The sequence below is a fragment of the Dipodomys merriami genome, unplaced genomic scaffold (genome assembly GCF_024711535.1).
Source record: "Dipodomys merriami isolate MVZ:Mamm:240054 unplaced genomic scaffold, mDipMer1.0.p SCAF_19, whole genome shotgun sequence".
NCBI classification, from domain to species: Eukaryota; Metazoa; Chordata; class Mammalia; order Rodentia; family Heteromyidae; genus Dipodomys; species Dipodomys merriami.
Genome location: NW_027203270.1, coordinates 22,833,074 through 22,854,285, shown reverse-complemented (window position 1 = coordinate 22,854,285; position 21,212 = coordinate 22,833,074). Strand labels below are relative to the sequence as shown.

The following is a 21,212-nucleotide window of genomic DNA, read 5'->3' as shown; positions in this document are numbered from 1 at the left end:
TACAGGCATGAGCCACCATGCCCCGGCTTCATCAAACATTCTTACACTGCTAAATGGACTTGGTTGACAAAAGGAAAAAAAGCCCCAATAAACCTATCACCTGATTTGATGAAAGTTTTTTTAATTCAGAGATAAAGTAGAACTTATTTTGATTACCAGTTCAGTCAGTTAGCTTGTTGTATAAAGAAAATGTAGCTGTGGGCCTGTGGCTCATGCCTGTAATCCTAGCTACTCAGGAGGCTGAGATCTGATCTTGGTTCAAAGCCAGCCTGGGCAGAAAAGTATGTGAGACTCTTATCTCCAATTAACCACCAGAAAACTGGAAGTGGCACTGTGGCTCAAGTGGTAGAACACTCACCTTGAGCTAAAGAACTGAGGGACAGCTCCCAGGCCCAGAATTCAAGCCCCACAACTGACAAAAAAAAAGAAAAAGAAAATGTACACCTCACAGAAGATTTTTATAGACAGGATTGGAGTTTTCTTCTAAATAAAAACATCCTTTTCATTTTGAAAGTCTACTCCTATAAATTTATAATAAAGCATACTTTGCAAGTGACACAAGTAAAGAAAACTCATGGCAGCATCTTTTGTGGTAGACACCAAATATTCATTGATTTGGAGTCTGGTGAAATAAATTGTGGCACATTAATACAATAAAGTATTATGTAGCTCCTAACAAGAATAAAGAGATTTCTTCACATTAGTACCAACAGGTATCTAAGACACCTTGTGAAGTAGGGAAAAAGGGAGGGGAAATGCCAGGTTATAAAATATATGGGGTGGTCACACTTTGGTTTTAGAAAATAATCATTCATATTTGGTAGACAAAAGACCAACATTTTACCAGGCACTATGTTACATGCTTAACATACATTAAATAGCTCTGTGAAGCAGGTGCTCCTAGACCCCCATTTTACATGTGAAGAATCAAGTACAGAGGTTTTCTTGTCCAGAATTTGTTCCTAGAAGACTGGTGCTAAAGAGTGGAGTGATATGGGTTGGTAATGGTGGTTACACCTTCGGAGGTACATTAGATAGTTTTTACAAATATTTCTGTAAGGTTTGACTTAAAAGAAAAACTCAATAAATTTAGCCCTTTTTTTGCATAAACAAAAAAGTAACAATTGTTCTCTTAGTGTGGCTGGGCATAGAATAAAGTCAGGACTAGTATAGTGTTTTGTTTTTTTTTTTTTGGGGTCCGGTCGTGGGCTTAATTAACTCTGGGCCTGGGCGCTGTCCCTCAGCTCTTCAGCTCAAGGCTAGCGCTCTACCACTTGAGCCACAGCACCACTTCCGGCTTTTTTCTTTTTGCTTATGTGGTGCTGAGGAATCGAACCCAGGGCCTCATGCATGCAAGGCAAGCACTCTACCACTGAGCCACCTTCCCAGCCCCTAGTATAGTGTTTATTATAGCATTCACTTTTGCCAGACCCACTGGATTTTTTTTTTTTAATTTTATTTTATTTTGTCAGTCGTGGGGCTTGAACTCTGGGCCTGGGCGCTGTCCCTCAGCTCTTCAGCTCAAGGCGAGCACTCTACCACTTGAGCTACAGCGCCACTTCCGGTTTTCTGGTGGTTTATTGGAGATAGGAGTCTCACGGTCTCTCCTGCCCGGGCTGGCTTTGAACCGCAATCCTCAGATCTCAGCCTCCTGAGTAGCTAGGATTACAGGCGTGAGCCACCGGCGCCCGGCCCCCCTGATTTTTTTTTTTCCCAGCTCAAGGCTGGTGCTCTACCACTTGAAACATACCTCCATTTTTGCTGGTTAATTGGAGATGAGCATCTCACCAGCTTTTCTTCCTAGGCTGGCTTCAAACTAATCCTCAGATCTCAGCCTCCAGAGTAGCTAGCATAATAGGCAAGAGCTACCAGCGCCCAATTCATTTTTACTCATAGGAGTCTCCAGAAGAGCCCATGGAAGATTCAAATAAAACTCTGGGAGTTGGGGCCTCTTAAAGTTTTAGGCTTCAACTTTCAGAGGGCAAAACAAAGTAACTCAATCATATGGTTGAAGTTCCACAGTTGATTGGAGGCAGAGCCTTCAAGCTTCAGGCTCTTCTTTGATTCATTCCAGACCTCTGGCAGAAGGGAGGTAGCTACACACATGAGCACTTCTTTTGTGTGTATGTGTTTCCGTGTGCTGGTACTAGGGCTTGAACCCAGAGCTTCATGTTCACTTGGCTTTCTTGGTAAGGGCTAGTAATACCACTTGAGCTACACCTCCAGTCTAGCATTTTGTTAGCTAATTGGAGATGTAGACTTGCTAACTTTTCTTCCTGGGATAGCTATAAACTGTGATCCTCCAGGTCTCAGCCCCTAACTAGCTAGGATTATAGGCATGAGCCACCAGTACCTGACTTGAGTACTTAATAAGAGTCAAGTCTGTGAATAGCCTGTCCACTTCGATCACATCAAGAGTCTTGAAAGTAAGTCTAAGATAGCTTGAAGACCTTGAGTGACTGTGCTATTAAGATGATATCCAAAGGTAAGGCAATGCAAGCCAAACACCATTTCTCTGACTTTAAGACATACCAAACTCCCAGACTGCCAATACTGTCTCTTAATTGGACAGTAATAGTTAAAAAGAAAATTTCCCTTGATAAAAATCAATACATAATATAGAATTAAACTTCAGTAATAACATCACTACCCTGAGATAATTAGTCTTTCTTTCAAACTTCCCATACATAACATGTTCTAGAATATGGGGCTAGGCAGGTGGCTCAGTGGTAGAGTGCTTGCCTAGCATGCATGAAGCCCTGGGTTCAATTCCTTAGTACCACATAAACAGAAAAAGCCAAAAGTGGTGCTGTGGCTCAAGTGGTAGAGTCCTAGTCTTGAGCAAAAGAAGGAAGCTCAGGGACAGTGCCCAGGCCCTGAGTTCAAGCCCCATAACTGGGGGAAAAAAATTGAACTGTATTGTGTTTCTTTTTTTTTTCCTTTTGAGGCTGGTTCAAACCCAGGACCTCATGCATGCTAATCATGTGGTCTGTGATTTGGTTTTGTGTGTGTGCCTACGCTGAGAACTGAATTTAGGACTGAACACCAGCCTTGAGCTTTTTTGCTCACTTCCACCTTTTTGGTGGTTAATTGGAGAGAGAGTCTCACAAACTTGCCTGTCTAGGTTAGCTTTAAGCTGCAAGTCTCAGATTTCAGTCTCCTAAATAGCTGGGATTATAGGTATCAATCATTTGAGTATCTTTTTAAATTTTAACTTTTTTTTTTCTTTGTTATGTGGGTAATATGGTTTGAACTCAGGGCCTGGGTGCTGTCCTTGAGTTTTTGTGCTCAAGGCTAGGTCTCTACCACTTGAGCCACAGCTCCACTTCCAATTTTCTGGTAGTTAATTGGAGATAAGAGTCTGAGGGCTGGGAAAGTGGCTCAATGGTAGAGTGCTTGGCTTGCATGCATGAGGCCCTGGGTTCGATTCCTCAGCACCACATAAACAGAAAAAAGCTGGAAGTGGAGCTATGGCTCAAGTGATAGAGTGTTAGCCTTGAGCTGAAGAGCTGAGGGACAGCGCCTAGGCCCAGAGTTCTGACAAAAAAAAAAAAGTGTCTGATAAGAGTCTCACAGACTTTCCTGCCCAGGCTGGCTTTGAACCAGGTCCCTCAGATCTCACCTTCCTGAATAGCTGGGATTACAGGCATGAGCCACCAGTACCTGGCTAAATTTTAGTATTATATTGTATTTTCTGAAGAAATATTTTTTGAAAAATAATTCCTAACACCTCATCATATAGATATGACAATCACATGGATGTGGTCACCTTTATTTAATTAGTTCAAGGTCTCTACCAGATCTATCAGAAAAAGATCAAGGAAGGGTTCATTTTTGCCATTCTGTTAACTGAAGGACATTTCAGAGCACCACAAGGGGTCAGTGCAGAGCCGTCTTTACAGGAGCTATTATTGTGCAATAGTGCAAGCAGGCCTTGATGTAAGAAAACCGCCTACGCAACAATCCTTATCAGGGAATTCTACTAGCTTAGAAGGGGCCTATTCACATGTGTAGCCAAGTTCCCTTTCAGAGCAGACTCCCTCAGTACAGATTTCTCAGAGTAAGAAATAAATGATGCGATTTCTCCAACGTAATTCATATTCAACAGTCCCCATACACAGAGCGTGTGTGTGTGTGTGTGTGTGTGTGTGTGTGTGTGTGTGTGTGTGTGTGTGTGTGTGTGTGTGTGTGTGTGTGTGTGTGTGTGTGTGTGTGTGTGTGTGTGTGTGTGTGTGTGTGTGTGTGTGTGTGTGTGTGTGCGCGCGTGCCGATCCCTGAGCTTTTTTTATTTTTTGCTCTAGGTTAGCAGTCTACCATTTGCGCCACACCTCCATTTCCAGCTTTTTTTTGGGGGGGGGGGGGGGGCGGTCCGGTCGTGGAGCCTGAACTCTGGGCCTGGGCGCTGTCCCTCAGCTCTTCAGCTTAAGGCTAGCACTCTACCACTTGAGCCACAGCGCCACTTCCGGCTTTTTTCTTATGTGGTGCTGAGGAATGGAACCCAGGGCCTTGAGCATGCCTGAGCCACCTTCCCAGCCCCTCCAGCTTTTTGGTGGCTAATTGGATATACAAGTTTCACAAACTTTCCTGCCTGAGCTGGCTTTGAATCAAGATTCATATCTCAGGCTCCTGAGTAGCTAGGATTACAGGTATGAGCCTCCAGTTCCATTATTTTATAAACAAGGTATATCAGTGGAAGATACAGTGTTAGGTTTTTCTCAACTGGTTGGTATGAGATCATTTAAGTATAAAATACATGGTTCATTTCATATGTTTGCTGATAAAAAAATTACATATTTTATGAAATTATAAATTACAGAGCAGCATACAACATTATCTCATTTTCATGATGTGTCATTCAGATTTTAGATAGCACTTCATACAAAATTAATAAATCCCAGGTAGATTATGATTATGATATGAAATATGAAGGCATACACTTTGCCATCATCTTGGTTCATTTTACTAATCCACTTTAATCATTTCCCCCAGCTCTTCCCACTGAAGTCATTGTAGAATTACTCATCTGAGTTTCCTAGACGCTTTTTTCATTCTTATTTACCTGAAGCAATATAGAAAACTTAATCTTGAGCTCAGAACTGACTTAACCAATTTATGAGTAGGTGGATGACAGGGATACAAACGTCACTCCAGGCCCAAGGTCTTTGACAAGTGATTGAGGTTCCTGGACTTTCTTAGGAGCAGAAAGTACGAAGGGGTAGGCTTCTGACTCAACCCTACTTCTTCCTCTGTCCTCATTTTCTCTCTAGTTCCCAGAGCCCCATCATTTGGCAGAAGTGATAAAAAGGGGCTAGAGATGGGTCTTGTGAGGACCTCCGCTTTCAAACCTAGCTGACAGGTCCCGTCTAATCAATCCCAGGTCACAGAAGGGCTCAGGCAAAGCATGGGCCATCATTGGTACCTGATTTCCTATAGAGCTACGGCCTTAAGCTCTCTGGTGAAAAATGGCACAGAGGCCACACAAAGAGAATAAAGCTAATTCACTGCAACTTCCCTCTGCAGTCCTCTGTCTTAGAGCAGGATCTAATTGAGGGCACCAGATGAACAGCCTTGTGCTTTAGGTAACTATGGTTCATGATATGTTCTAGATGTCTGAGAAAACTACATGACTGAATGACAAGGTTAAGGCCATAAATGAACATTAGACAACAGAGTAGTCTGGACAGGGCCACATTTCTATGGCCAACCAAAAAGAAATAAGTCAACTACAATCTTGGAACTGGAGTAGAGATCTAAGCATGTGGAACTAAACTGAAAATTAATCCAGCGGTACTAACAGCTGGACCCAACTTGAGGGGAACTCAAAAGCCATACAACAGCAATGAAACAGCCAAGATCAATTTAAAAACACTTCCTGTACACAGATGGGGCAGTTCCCCACAGGGGTGAACTACTTGAGATGAGAGTCATATAGCTGGCTGGTCCCAGTCTGCATTCTAGAGGGCTCTGAGAGTCCAGCAGAACTGACTAAGCAGCCCTATAGTGGTTTGGTAGTTCCTTGGCCTTAAGGCCACAAGCCATCAACACAGGCCTCCAAATTGGTAGGCCTCTCACCTGCATCTGTCTCAGAGATCACTGCAGAAGCCTGGGCTCCAGGGTGCACTGCCACTTGCATAGGAAGAAGCCTGGGGATCTGCATGGCCCCAATTACTCAATGTTGTCATATACTTGAATCACATCCTCATGTTTTCCAAGAGCTTGGATAAGGCGAGCAGCCTGCTCTAGGTCAGGATCAGCCAGCTGCACCTTTGAGTGTGCAATGAACTCCAGTGAACAGGACACAGAACACAAGCCAAGGGAGTCAAGCTTCTTCCTCACTTGGTGCAATGAAGAGGTATCACAAATAAACTGGGGATAAAGCAAAGTTAGAAGGTAAGGGGCCAGGAGGTAATAAGACAAAGCCATATAACTTTGCTAAGTCCTGACTAGAACTCTTGCACTATAATGTATCACTAAGTTTAAGCTCAGTTTTCTTTTCTTTCTATTCTTTTCTATTCCTTTCTTTTTCCTTCCTTCCTTCCTTCTTCTTTCTTCCTTCCTCTCTGTCTGTCTCTGTCTGTCTTTGTCCCTGTCCCCCCAACCCCTACTTCTCTAACTTGTAATGGTACTGGGGTTTGAACTCAGGACCTCACACTCTCACTCTGCTTTTTTGGTCACAGCTGGTACTCTACTGATTGAGCCATGACTCTAGTTCCAGTTTTTTTGCTGGTTAACTGGAGATGAGAGTCTCTCAGACTTGTCTGCCCAGGTTGGTTTCAAACATCAATCCTCAGATCTCAGCTTCCTGAGTAGCTAAGATTTCAGGTGAAGCTCCTAGTTTTCAATATTCTGGATCCTTCTCACTATGCTCTTTGCCTCACCAGTATTCTGAGGGGCTGGAAAGAAGAAAGCAAGAGAGGCATACTTTAAAGTACCTATAAGGGGCCTCTTGGAAGCCCACCACGCACAAAGTCTGTGTACCCACTTGAAAAAGGTTATTTTCTTCTTCATCTTCAGCCTCCTTGACATCCTCAGCTCCTGCTTCGATTGCCAGCTCCAGAGCTCTCTCTAAGTTTACAACTTTCTTCTCTTTGTCCTCCACTCCAACCATGACCACTCCCTTTCGGTCAAAGAAGTGACGTGCTCCTTCAGCCATCATTCCCCTGACAGGAAAAGAAATGCGCTGGCGTATGTGAATGCCTTCGAATGCTCAGCCTCCACAAAGCACAGAGTTCTAACTTGATCTCTTCCCCACTCTGCCTATGGAGAGTACACTGACATACAGAGAACAGCTCACAGCTCTCTCTCTCTCTCTCTCTCTCTCTCTCTCTTGCTCTCTCTCTTTCTCTTTCCTCCTCCTCCTCCTCCTCTTCTTCTTCTCCTTCTTCTTGTTTTTGTGCCAGTACTGGGGCTTCAACTCAGGACCTTGCACTGAGCTTCTTCTCTCAAGGCTGGCACCTTGCTACTTAAGCCATATCTCCATTTCTAGCTTTTTGCTTGTTAATTGGAGATAACAGTTTCATGGATTTCACTGCTCAGGCTGGCTTTGAATTTTGATCCTCAGATTTCAGCCTCCTGAGTAGCTAGGATTACAGGTGTGAGCCAACAGCACCTAACAGGAGCAGCCTTCTTAAAAGAGAAACATGCAGCTCAAGCTGGGGAAAGAAGCTGTCCAAAAACATTACCATCTTCTATTTTCTGCCCTTATTAAAGGATGTAAAGACTTGCCTCATCATTTTGCATCCTTGTGGCACATTTTAAAACCTGGGTTTTCTACAAAATTAGATGTGATCATGTGATAAAAGAGCCCATCTATGCCCATTAAATACATATTTGGAACCCTACCTAGCACAGAACACATTGAGGGGAAATATATTATCTGATTGGAGGATCGTGCTTGGAGAAAGTGTGCTTCGAACCTGAAATACCACCATGGATCACTAGTACTTGCTTTGTATGGGACTGGAACTTAAAGGTTCTGCACCTCTGTCACCATCCCCCTCCACCCCCCCATACCTTGCCCCAACCCCAGACACACACCTACCCATTCTTGTTCAGGATATGTCTTATGTCCGATTGGCACCTGGAGCTACTGTTTGACAATGCCTCAATGAGCAGAGAAGAGCCACCAGGGCCTCGACACCCGAACAGCAAATAAATGCCCTTTGTTTTCTGCAACAAACAACATGAACACATCTTTGTTTTCCAATGGCTTCTCACAGGCCAACCCCAAACCACCAGCACCAAAAAGTTGACCCCATGAGATGGGCTCTTAAGGCAAGCTTGGGCTTTCAAGTCTTTATTTACCCATCCTCTGAGAGGAGGCCAATGGGAACAACTTTTGAGGTAACCATTTTGGAAGGGACTCTGTTTCCCTGACCCATGAACAATTAGCTATCTCTAGCTCTGCTCCCCTTCCCCAGCCAAATCTCATGTTTGCTTGAGTTCAAAATTAGCCTGGCCTACATAGTGTTTGAGGCCAGCTGGGTTAAATAGTTAAGACTCTAACACACACACACACACACACACACACACACACACACACACACACACACACACACACACACACACACACACACACACACACACACACACACACACACACACACACACACACACACACACACACACACAAAAGCAAGCAAACAAATTTGATCCTTGCTGGGCATGGTGGCACACAACTGTAAGCCCAACACTCAGGAGACTAAGGCAGAAAGATAGCATGTTTGTGGTCAGGCTAGGCTATAAAGAAAGACCTATCTCAAAACAACAACAAAAACAAAACAAACAAAAAAGATTATTAACCTTTTCAGATTCTCTTATTTCTCCTAGAGGAAAAGGTATCCCCTCCCTGGAGCTCAACAACCTCGTTCTTCCCACCAGCGCTGTAACCTCCAACCCTGCTTCCTACCGGCTCTTAGACACAAGCATCTGAAAAACCTAACATCAGGCTTTTCCTCACACTGTGCCTGTTCTTTCTAGGCCATCTCCTGGTATATGGTTCTACATATTATCCTACCTACCCTCTTCCCAATTGTGCTCCTCTAACCAATGGCCAAGAACAAAGAACCCCCAGGAGTCTCTGGGTTGAAGGTTTCAACCACATTTCTGTTCGTCTGTCAGTTTAGAGTGTATAAGGAGTATATGGTGAGTTTAGAGTGTATAGCACTGGTGGCTCATGCCTGTTGGCTACTCAGGAGGCTGAGATCTGAGAATCACAGTTCAAAGCTAGCCTGAGCAGGAAAGTCCGTGAGACTCTTATCTCCAATTAACCACCAGAAAACCAGAAGTGGAGCTGTGGCATGGTAGCCTTTCAAGCTTGGACCCCATGGGTACTATGAGCAATAACAAGAGTATCAAACTGAAGACACACCTCCATTTTCAGTGCTGCCTCAATCGTTGACTTAGGCATTTGCTTGCTGCGACACACCTCTAAGACGTTGGCCAGGTGGCTGTTGAGCTCAGGGTTAGGGCCTCCATCTGAGACAAAGAGAAAATAGTAAGCAAAGATGTCTCATTATAGGGTGAGAAAAACTAAGAACTTCCAGTACCCAAAATCACACATATAAAGCAAATGATCCTTCATTTTGTTTATTGATTGATTGAATTCAGGGCCTCATGCTTCCTAGGCAGATGTTCTATCATTTGAGCCACACCTACAGCTTCTTTTGCATTAAAAAAAATAACCTTTATTTAACATGTGCATTACAGAAAACATAGTGGGTTTTTTTTAGGGTCTAGCTTTATATTCAGGCAATGATCCTCTTACTTGTGCTTTTCCATATTTCAGGGATGACAGGCATGCAGCAGCACTGCATTCAACCATTGTGCTTTCCCTATAGCTGAGATAACCAAGCCATTGGTTGAAATGGAAGAGTCTCTCGAACTGCTTTTTGCCTGGGCTGCCCTAGAACAACAATCTCCGAATCTCCACCTCCTAAATAACTAAAATGCCAGGAGCTGGTGGCTCATGCCTATAATCCTAGCTACTAGGAAGACTGAGATCTGAGAATCTCACTTCAAAGCCAGCTCAGGCATAAAAGTTCTTAAGACTTAATCTCCAATTAACCACCAAAAGGTTGGAAATGGAGGTAGCTTAAGTGGTAAGCACTAACTTTTGGTGGAAAAAACTAAGCAAGAATGCAAGTTCCTGAGTCTAAGCCCCAGTATTAGCATACACATACACACACAAAGTAGAATTACAGGCTTGAGTTACAACACTCAGCTTATGTTACTCTTTATTAGAACACTTTATCTAGTGGTGAGTGTGTGTCTGTTCTGGGGTTTGAACTCAGGACCTGGGTGCTATCCCTTAGCTCTTTTGCTCAAGACAAACACTCTGACACTTGAGTCACAGCTCCACTTCTGTTTTTTTGTTGGTTAATTGGAGATAAGAGTCTCACAGACTTTCTTGACAGGGGTTGGATTTAAAAACTTGATTATCAGACTGAGTAGCTAGGATTACAGGCGTGGGCCACTGGCACTTGGCTAGGTGCTTTGACAAAAAACTTGATTCTCAGACTGAGTAGCTAGGATTACAGGCGTGGGCCACCGGCACTTGGCTAGGTGCTTTGACAGTGTATGAGGAAGCAATGATGGAATTTGAAGAAGGACAAAAAAAATCACGAACCAGGACTGAAAGAGAACGTCAAACGCAGCTCAAAGAGGTCACCGAGGCCTTAGACAAAGAGTGGACATCTGCAGTCAGCATCAAATGACCATCAGGCTCTCACCTTTAACAGCCAGGCGGATACTGAGACAGAGTTTAGAGAAGATTCGGCTCCTTTCCATGTCCTTGGGACCCTTGATGTGCCGGACTTTGGACCATTTATTGTGGCCGGCGAGGACAGCCATGGAGACGTGCAGCGTCCTGCTTGGGGCTGGGCCGAAGCATCGGGGCTCAGGCGAGGAAGTGCCCGGGGGAACCGCGCGGACCCCCGGACCTGGCACCCAGAAGAGTCGGGTGGCTGCTCTGCTCAGGCTGGCGGCAGCCCAAGATGCCATCGGCCCGACCCTAGGCTGCAAGCTGCAAAAACCAACCAACCAACCAACCAGGGGTGCCCAGGGTCAGCTTATCTTGTCTGCTGCCAGAACAAACTGGATCTGAAGCGGAGCCACTTGTTTTAAGAAATCCAAAGGCTCCAGCCCATGGCGGGGAGTACCCTAGCCATAAATGACCCTGTGCTGTCCTCGCCGCAGCCGGGTGCGGGGACCCATGATGGTGTAGCACACTTCCTTTCCCAGGTCCGTCCCTCAAACCTGTCCCTCCGGCTCGCAAAGTCCGTTCCGCAGCCGCAAGGTTCTCCGTGCTGCCTTGCCTTTGGGAAATACCCTTAAGGTTGTTTTGAGACTGGATTTTGTTCCCAAAACGATCTAGTAGTGGTTCATGTGAATTGTGAAACTAGTTTTGCTTCCCAATTCCTTCCTCGCTCATAGCAAGCTCAGGATGTTGGCCCTGATGCCTCCTCCCTCATGGTTTATCATGCGCTTTCCCTAGGCAACACTAGGCCCATATAAGAAGGCTGTGAGATCCCCCAAATCCCACAGGTTATAAAAGGTCACCTGAGACAATAGCCCGCACTTCTCACTTCCAGTTACCTGGTGAAAAGGGGTCTTGCCCGTCCCCTTACTGGCAATAAGCCTTTTGAAAACTTATTAGACTTTACCATAGAACCACGCAGACATCCAGGTACAGAGAACAAAGAAAGGTTTATTGCCAGGAAAGGGGGCCTACAAGACTCCTTCTCACAAGTGAGAAGTGAGAAGCGCCGGCTATTGTCTGAGGTGACCTAAATAACCTAGGAGGCTTAGGAGGAGCTAGAAGTGGCTAGGAGGCGGAGACCCCGGTGTGGACATATGGGCCAGGGGCTTCATCATGGCGGACTAGGATTTATGGCTGTTATCCAAATAGTAGATAAAGGGTCCTGCAGCTGCCCAGACCTGAAGGTCACTCTAAGGGGCCCTTGTTGCCTTATTTGATGGTAGCTACCCCAGAAAAGTGCCATCCCAAGGTAAAGTGTTTGTGGGGGAGGAGGGGGGAAGAGGCGAGTATTCACTGTTTTTACTAAGTGGGACTACTGTTGCCTAGGAAGAAAGGATTCCTAGCTATGGAGAAGGGAAGGAGTGTGCTAAGCAATGAGGAAGGGATATCATTTTGCTAACACCTTTCCTTTGTTCTTCCCCATACTGGCAATTACTTTCCTTTGTTCTTCCTACCTGGAAGTCAGTGTATAGGTGTTTTTTGTCTTGTTTTGCTCACTTAGTTTCTCTGATCAAGTCTTTTTCTATCTAAAAACAAGGACGCTACTACCTACCTGCTATAACTAACAAAGGTTGAAAACACAGCCTTTGGACTTTAATGTAATAACTTTTTTCTGCCTAGTTGTGGGGCTTGAACTCAGGGCCTGGGTGCTGTCTCTGAGCTTTTTTGCACAAGGCTAGTGCGCTATCTGGCTTTTTTGGTGATTATAGTTGGAAATGAGAATTTCATGGACTTTCCTGCCCAGGCTGGCTTTCAAACCAGGATCCTCAGATCTCAGCCTCCTGAGCAGCTAGGATTACAGATGTAAGCTATCAGCACCTGGCCTAGTAGTATTACTTTTTGTAATTTAAAAAGTTCATTGTTAGATGTTACTTTTTTTTTTTTTTTTTTTTTTTTGTAGTGGGGCCTGAACTCTGGGCCTGGGTGCTGTCCCTCAGCTCTTCAGCTCAAAGCTAGAGCTCTACCACTTGAGCCACAGCACCCCTTCCGGCTTTTTCTGCTTATATGATGCTGAGGAATTGAACCCAGGGCTTCATGCATGCAAGGCAAGCACTCTACCACTGAGCCACCTTCCCGGCCCCTAGATGTTACATTTGAAGCAAAAAGCAAATGAATGGAACTTATTATCACAAGTTGCCCTAGTCCAATCACCCATCTTTCCAGGCACAAACCTGTAACCAATAAAGTCAGACTTGTTGAGTTAATGTCACAGAGACCATGCCCCAGGGGAATAATGAGGTGTCTCATCAAACAAATGGAAAGATGGCTCTTGTAGAATGATGGGAAAGGATGGAGATACAATGAAATTTAAATGAAACAGGCTCAAAAGAACACAGAGCTATATGGAAAGCATCAACATCAGTCCTGTACCACAAAGAAGACCCAGAAGATTCTTGGGAAGTACAGATTAAGGTAAATATGAAATGTGTTCAGGAGCCCATTTGGAAATGCTGTACCTGGTGGCTAACACAGGACTCATGTTAGTGACAGCTCCTCCAAGCAAGGCTCTAAGTCTTCATTCTTATGGATGAAATTTCAAACAACGAATTGTGATAGTATATGAAGTTAGAGAATAAAGTTTCTCACTAAGTAAAAAATACAGTAGCTGGAAAAAGAAAAGGTAGTGTATGCTTGGGAGAAAAACTTTTCTGTTCACTTAATAGCTATCTCTACTCTCTTCTTTCCTCTTCCTTTTTCTCCTTACTTCCCTCTCCTTGCACATGCGAGGCAGTGGTTCTGTTACTAAGCCACTTCAGCTTATCTATGTGTTTATGATGAATGGTAGGACAGAATTTTACTTCCTCAATCTGAGTCAGTATTTACTGTCTCAGGCTGGGAATCTGGCTTAGTGGTAGAGTGCTTGCCTAGTATGCATGAAGCCCTGGGTTCGATTCCTATGAACCACAGAAGCAGAAAAAGCCAGAAATGGTGCTGTGGCTCAAATGGTAAAGTTCTAGCCTTGAGCAAAAGAAGTTCAGGGACAGTGTCCAGACCGTGAGGTTTGAACCCCAAGACGTGCGTGCACGCGCATGCGCACACACAATTACTGTCTCAAGATAAATTTACAGGTAGCTGAACCATCTCTAGAAATCTAGTTGCCTGGGCTGGGAAGGTGGCTCAGTAGTAGAGCGCTTACCTTGCATGCCTGAGGCCCTGGGTTCGATTCCTCAGCACCACATAAGCAAAAAGAAAAAAGCCGGAAGTGGCGCTATGGTTCAAGTGGTAGAGCACTAGCCTTGAGCTGAAGAGCTGAGGGACAGCGCCCAGGCCCAGAGTTCTGGCCCCACAAACAAACAAACAAAAATCTAGTTGCCTGAATCATCAAAATCACTTAACAGTGAGCTTGGAGGCAAATGACGGTAAAAGGTACCATTCTATTAAGACTCAAAATGTGCTGTCCAGTACTAGAAATTGGAAAATTAATCACTTTACTCTCTCTTCCACGGTATATAGGAAGACTACATTTTTTTATTTTCATTGAACTTATGTTGGAACTATGTGATGTTTGACAGTTATCAGCAAAAGTAAGCCATTTCTGGGCCTATCCTGAAAAACAAAGTGATCTATCTGGAGGCAATGTTTTCTAGATGAGGTAGCTACAAGGTGGAGGGTTGGTTGATCACAAAAATACATGTAAATAAAAAGACAAACTTTTAGCCGGGCACCAGTGGATGCTTGTAATCCTAGCTACTCAGGAGGCTGAGATTTGAGGATCACAGTTCAAAGCCAGCCCGGACAAGAAAGCCCATGAGACTCTTATCTCCAATAAACCACTAGAAAAACCCAAAGTGGCACTGTTGCTCAAGTGGTAGAGTGCTCACCTTGAGCTGAAGAGCTGAAGGACAGCACCCAGGCCCAGAGTTCAAGTCCCACAACTGGCAAAAATAAAAATAATTCTTTTAAAAAGATATTCTCTATATAGGACCATGCTCTTTTTTTTGTCTACAGATTTGCATATGAATCCTTTCTCTGACTTAAATGGCATTCTATATTCCTAGAAGACTTCTACTCAGCTTTCAAAACCCAGTAGACATCTATCTGTAATTTTCATGACCTTCCTTGAATCCCATCTCCGCGGTGTGCTTGAACACAGTTCTGTTACTGCAGAACACTCCCAAGCATTTATGTGGTGTGTACAGTGCAGGTAACTACATAGTAGGTACTTCATATTTGTGCTGACTGAAAAATGAATGTGATCAAACAGAAGTGATGAGTTGGGCTGTCGCATGGGCTGTGGCACAGTCTAAACCCCTTGCCAGTCTCTGAAACATGATCCCAGAGGCAAATTGGAAAGAAATGAATTCATCACAAGAGGAAATTCAATCTATACATGTTCAAGTTTTATTACAAAGTATAATGGGCAGAAAATACGGTACTTCTTATACAGGAGGCTGAAACAGAATAAAAGGGTGATCATTAGATTTAATATACTAAGGAAAGAAGAAGCAAAGTCACAGAAAGAACGCTCCACTTTCAGTGCCCTTGAAATAGCTTTCAGTGGAGAGTCCTCAGCATGGTTTCACAGCACAGTGTTAAAAGTTTTATTACAAGCCCTGTGTACAATCAATCTTGTGAAAATGGTATTTATAAAAGAAAAATGGTTACAGTACAGTTCTGTAAGGGGCAGTTTCCTCTCCACCTGACCAGAGGGTGCCACAAAACCTATAGGATAGAGTCAAAGTTTAAATATATAACAAGAAAGTAAGTTCAGACATACTAGGCTAAAGGGTACAGAAATGGATTGGTTAGAGCTTAACATTTTAGAGAATGAGAAATCTCCATTTCCTACAGAGAAGTTTATACAGTCATGCTACAAATTCTCACTCAAGAAAGGGAGGTGAGGGAAAGTCACAACAGAGGGATCATAAAATACACAGGAATCAACACAAGTGATTCATACTCGACTAAAGTGATTCAAAGCTTTAGCTCAACGATTTTTATAACACATTGTATGCCACAACAACCCAAGGTAAGACCATGCTTTTAAATAGTAGCTATCACAAGTTCATCTTCCCTGGGTTGTCCCAAAGGTAGGCACCCAGCCATTTTCCAGCTGTCACACATACTGTCAACATTTTTCTTCTGGATTCAAACTTCCTTTAGCTTTTTGTTTCTGGTTTGACATTCAAGTTTAAGCCTCTTTGGGAAGGCACCTTCATGTTTCCATATTTAAAAAATGACATCCAGAAAGTAACTGGGCCCTGGCCCATCCCCTATGACCATACATTTGACTTTGACCATTAGCAGCAATAACAATGTGGGAGGAGGAGAGGGAGCAGGAGGGGAGATGAACAAGGCTCTGCAACACAAGACATTCTCAGCAGCTGCCCAGCCAGGGCAGAGATGACCTGCAGAAAACCTGGCCTAGAGCTCATAGTGACTTTTCTCAGTTCAGCTTTCTTCCCAGAAAACCCAATCTAAGTACCAAGGATGACCCTCGTTCCTTGTCCTGGAGTGCATACAGTAAAGGGTAAAGTGTGCTTGGAGGTGTCTACTTCAACAGTTCCCTGCCCCAAGCCAGCAGTCAAAGGAGCTTCTATATGCTCAAAATGAAGACAGTGGAGGAGTGGTTCTGGACTGCCCTCACATGGCTGGTACATGTTGGGGGCTTCCACAAGTCCTTATAACCTAGAAATTTGGGGCCTAGGCTATAGAGGGAGAAAGTTCTACAGAAAAAAAGGTAAAGGAAAGAGACAAAGGAGGGGAACAAGGTCTGCATGATTGTCTGCCACCATTAAACACACCTTCAATCAAGAAGAACCGTGGTTGGGAAGTCACAGGACAACCAACACAACAGAATTTTATCACATTATCACATATGGCTGTCTTGCTGGGGCAAAGAGCTCCTTCTGCTGGGCTCTCATTGTATCCATTATTCAGTGCCAACCACAGATGCCTGATTAGTGGTCCAGGAAGGTGGACACAGGCTGAGGACACAGTGTTACTCCACAGCCATGTAACAGTCCCAATGTTTTCTTCCCTAAGACCCTCAATGCATCTCCTCTTTTGATCCAAGGAAACAACAATGACTCTCCCACAACTTTAAATCTCCTCCTATATATTTAGCCATAAGTAAAACCTGGTGGGATTCTGAATTTTTTTCTCTTCCTAAATCTAAGTCAGTTCTCCAGTAGTTGATCTGGCTTATTAAGAGTTCTCACCCACTTATCAGATCTTGTCTATCTTTAATTCCTAACCTTGTGGGCTAGTTCCTCCCTGGAAAGAGAGGGCTCCAACACCGTGAGTGGGGTCCTCAAGTCTGTCAACGCCTCAAATTCAATCACCTGCTTAACCTTCTGCTGGTAGAGACCCAAGACAGCACAGGCAATAGGTCTGTAGCTCAGCATACTGACAGCAAGTCAAAGCACCAGCAAAGCTGTCCTAGAGCCACAGGTTCTTTCATGTGGCCCTGTGGGCAGCAACAGGAGGGGAGCAGAAGACCAGGAGACCCTGGATAGTCTCACTAGCTGTCTAGAGAAATGGATCAACCTTAGGAGAAATCTTAAAATGCCAGTGTGCCAGCAACTGCAGAAATATGTGCCTAGGGAGCAGGAGAATCTTACTTGAGTCCAGTGGGGTACAGAGGAGGAGGAGTATATTGCAGGGCCTAAGGAAGGATGTCTACGAGCCCACAAGACAAGGCAAAGAGCGACAAAGGGGTTGGTTTCCAAAGTAAGTAATTACCTCATCTATATCTATTCTATAATCATTGATTGAAAAATTATTATTTGAGTTCTAGCTGAGACCATGTTAAAGTCCACTAGGAACTCAGTGATGGCAGGACCTCACCAGCAGGATTAACCCTGCTAGTCTTCTGACTTGTACTGCAGACCCTCTTCCCAGGAGGAACTGAGGACCTCCAAGGCAGCAAATACCAGTCATACTTGCTATTCTTGACAAGAGAATATTCACTAGCATAGTTAAAGTAGAGGACAGGTGAAACCAAGAACTGCACAGTGTTTCCAGATGATGTACTGGAAACTGGGTGGGAAATGCAATTAAGTCAACCTCAAGGAAGACAGCCAGCCAGAGTCCAAATCAGAACGATGAAGTAAGAAGATCAAAGAGGAAATATCTGACTAAAAAAAGCCTTTCCTTTGAGACAAATGCTTGTGTAAGCTATAATTTTTGGCATAGAACTACATCACTACAGAAAGGGAAGATTCAAGCAGAAAGTTTAAGGGCGTAGAAGGAAGTGAACCTTATTTCTTGAGGAGGTGAGAGCCTAAGTGGACAAAACCCATCAGCCTTCAGGGCCCGCTGCTCTCCTCATTTCCGATGAGCAACTTGAAGGGTCTGAAAAGCTTTTAGGCACTTGGCAAAACATGATGAGCCAGACAAACTCTCCCCACAACATGTTCCAAACTCTGTCAGCCCCAGGAATGCATAAACTCAGAATCACACATAAGCCCCTCTGTGGAACCCATTCATCTAACGGAAACAGATACCAGCAGCCTGTAAGTAAACACAGTCAACTGCAGCTTTCAAGTCCAATACTGCTCAGAAACCCAAAAACTAAACTAGGGTGGGGGCAAGTTTCACAGGTGTGGGTAGAGGCTTGGCTGGCTGATCCCAAGGCCTATGATTCTTTTGTAGATATTTAAGTGGTCTGAGATCATCTCAGCGAATTAGTTCAGCCCTTACAAGAACTGCTTCTCTCTTATTCATAGCCAGAAGCACAGGCTGTACCTCTGACTTCTTCACTCAACACTCAATCCCATCAGGCACAGGAAACTCAATTAACAGAAGTATAGAAGCTCAGCTCAGCTAAGAGATCGTTCTTGCCTATCATTCAAATCCTGAAATGGAGTAGCCTGTAGCTTATAACGAGAAGATAAAAACACTCTGATACAAGGTACTAGAAACATGCTGTAAGTTCTGCTTTTCTGAAATGATTCTCCTCCAGCCCAAGCCCAAGTCAGCAGCCTGTTCTAGCTCTACCACATGCCTGACAGGTATCAGTGTGGCTGGACAGAACTCCAGGATGTAACAGAAGGCTTCCTGTGAGTGTCCTAGAGCCCAGAATGACCTTGAGAAGAACCAGGTTGGTGGCTCAATGGACTGCAGAGCACCAGGGAAGTTCAGGACTCCCAGTCAGGTATATGTCACTCAGGTAGTGACTTGGGAAAGTAAACTGCTCTTGGGGTCAAGGGCCCATATCTGCTCTAGGCACTAAGGGAAGAGAAGAAGGTGCAAAGAAGGAGGACTAGAAAACAAAGAAAAGAAACCAGAAAAAATTCTTTTCATTTAAAAAAAAAATAGCCTGATAAAAAACAGACAAATGTTGAGATTTGTTAAAGACACTGATACCAGAGGAAAGACAACTTCAAATTATTATTTGTTCCCACTTAAGTGCTAACATGGACGTGGACAGGGACAATACATGAATGGCTGCCTTGGGCAGCAGAGAGATAAAGAGACATTGGGGCAGATGGCTAGAAACAGAGGCAGTGCTTGTACTGCTCATGAACACAACGGCTGACAAACAAATATATAGAAATGTTTAATTACAGAAGCAAGGGAGAAAAGGAAAGGAGAGAAAAATCTTAAAAAACTCAGTCCTGGGCTGAGAGGTGCCACATAGCACTGAATCCAGCATAGACATCGAGTGCTAACTGGCCAGGAACTCCTAAAGCAGCTTCTGGAAACAGTGGGTGCAAAGCAATGACAGACATACTGGCCACTGGAAACATGTTCTTCTTACTTGGGGGAGAGGGGGGAAGGCAGAGGTGGAAAGCACACACGCCCCTGCCTGGTGGGTTAGATACCACCAACACTACACTCGGAGTATCTCCAAGCAGTTGTTGTAGCAGATGGCGATCCAGTCGGGCTGAGTCGATGCCCACTGCACGTTGTTTATCTCTCCTTCAGCTGTGTAGGCCAGGATAGGGTCCTCAATGGCCCGGGGCATTTGCTGGATGTCCCAGATAAGAGCCTGATGGTCATCCGCTAGGGACAAAGAAAGCCAACAAGGAAGGTTATAACTCAATAGGGATAGCAGCACCTAAATTTGGAGAATGAGTCACAGTTTGCAAAGCATTTGCTCACCAAAACTCCATGAGGGAGATTTTTATGTTTATGTGGTACTGAGGAATCAAACCCAAGACCTCATGCATGCTAGGCAAGCACTCTACCAGTAAGCCACCTTCCCAGCCACGAGGGAGATTTTTTAGTAAGTTTTTTAAAGACAAGGTCTTGTTATGAGGGCCAGGTTGGTCTCAACACAATACTCTTTCCTCAACCTGCAAAGAGCCAGGATTATAGGCATCGAATACCACATCCAGCTAAGGCTTCATTTCACAGATGAGGAAACAGAGATCAGAAATGTTGTAGTACTTGCTCCAAGCCATATAGCTATGCAGCCAGTGAATAGTAAGGTCACCTATGGCCAGGTGCTGGTGCCTGTAATCCTAGCTGGTCAGGTAGCTAAGATCTGAGGATCCTAGATAAAGCCAGCCAGGGCAGGAAAATCCATGGGACTCTTTATCTTCAATTAACCAAAAGCTGAATATAGAGCTGTGGGTCAAGTGGTAGAGCACTAGCTTTGAGTAAAAAAGCTTAAGGACAGCACCCAAGCCCCATGTTCAAGCTCCAGGACTGGCACACAATAAATAAAGGTTGCCTAGGAGGTGGGGGTAGAGGTGAAAATGATACAGCAAGGAGAAAACATAGCTTCCCTTACTACTCTTTATCATACCTCTGTATTACTTTCTTTTTATATACTATTTCTAGATTAAAGCACTATGATGACCAACATGTTAAAGGATAGTCTTTTTGGTCTGAAAAATGATGAAATGAGAACTACAAGTCATATACTACTGACCTATAAGGCTACGTGTCCTTCAATAAACACAGAGCTCCCTGCAGATTTGTTATAGTGAAGCCTGAAAGACCCTGGAAAATGTCAGTCTTGGCAATCCTAAAGATTTCTGTCATCTCCCAAGAGGGATGCCTCTTCCCAGATCTGGGTTCCTTCTGTAAATCTAGATGCCTGGGAAGATAGTATGAGGCGCAGGCCTGTATCTAATACAAATTGTCATTAGTACAGAAAGAATGCTCTGATATAAACTGAGGGTAAAAGATCATCTGGAAATGTGGACTGCTTTAAGGTCACAAGTGTGGAGAGGCTCTTGATTGAGTTGAAAGATTAAAAATTGACCATTACCATTACTAACTTGCTAACTGCTGATTCTGCTTCTGTAAACTTGCTTACGCTGGCACTGACCCTTCCCTTCCCAAAAATGAGTTAAGAAGTTTCAGGGACCAGATGCCGGCCCCAGGACAAGGTCAGTGGTAGTAGATAAAGAACAGACAGTACGTGTTCCTCAGTTCCCATTTAGAAATTCCCCAGACAGGGCCTTGAGATAACGACCACCTGGCAAGACCACAAGCTAAGCCAAATGTCAACCAATCATAGGCCTGTAACCATGTAAACCCCCCCTTAAACCAACCA

General features: G+C 44.2%; 2 protein-coding genes across 2 annotated transcripts in view; both read right to left on the bottom strand.

The window, feature by feature from the left end:
* Positions 1-4,100: 4,100 nt before the first annotated feature.
* Positions 4,101-11,200, bottom strand: Taco1 (translational activator of cytochrome c oxidase I). Its single transcript, XM_070027732.1, has 5 exons — positions 10,731-11,200; positions 9,371-9,477; positions 8,042-8,169; positions 6,983-7,160; positions 4,101-6,366 (listed from the first exon to the last, which is right to left on the bottom strand). The coding sequence occupies exons 1-5, from the start codon at positions 10,999-11,001 to the stop codon at positions 6,166-6,168; spliced, it is 885 nt and encodes a 294-aa protein (XP_069883833.1). The 5' UTR covers positions 11,002-11,200; the 3' UTR covers positions 4,101-6,165.
* Positions 11,201-15,077: 3,877 nt separating this feature from the next.
* Positions 15,078-21,212, bottom strand: part of Dcaf7 (DDB1 and CUL4 associated factor 7) — a 28,921-nt gene continuing 22,786 nt past the window's right edge. The window contains exon 7 of the mRNA XM_070027731.1: positions 15,078-19,708. Coding sequence (XP_069883832.1) covers positions 19,536-19,708 — 173 coding nt within the window. The 3' untranslated portion in view covers positions 15,078-19,535. The remainder of the gene's footprint in view (positions 19,709-21,212) is intronic.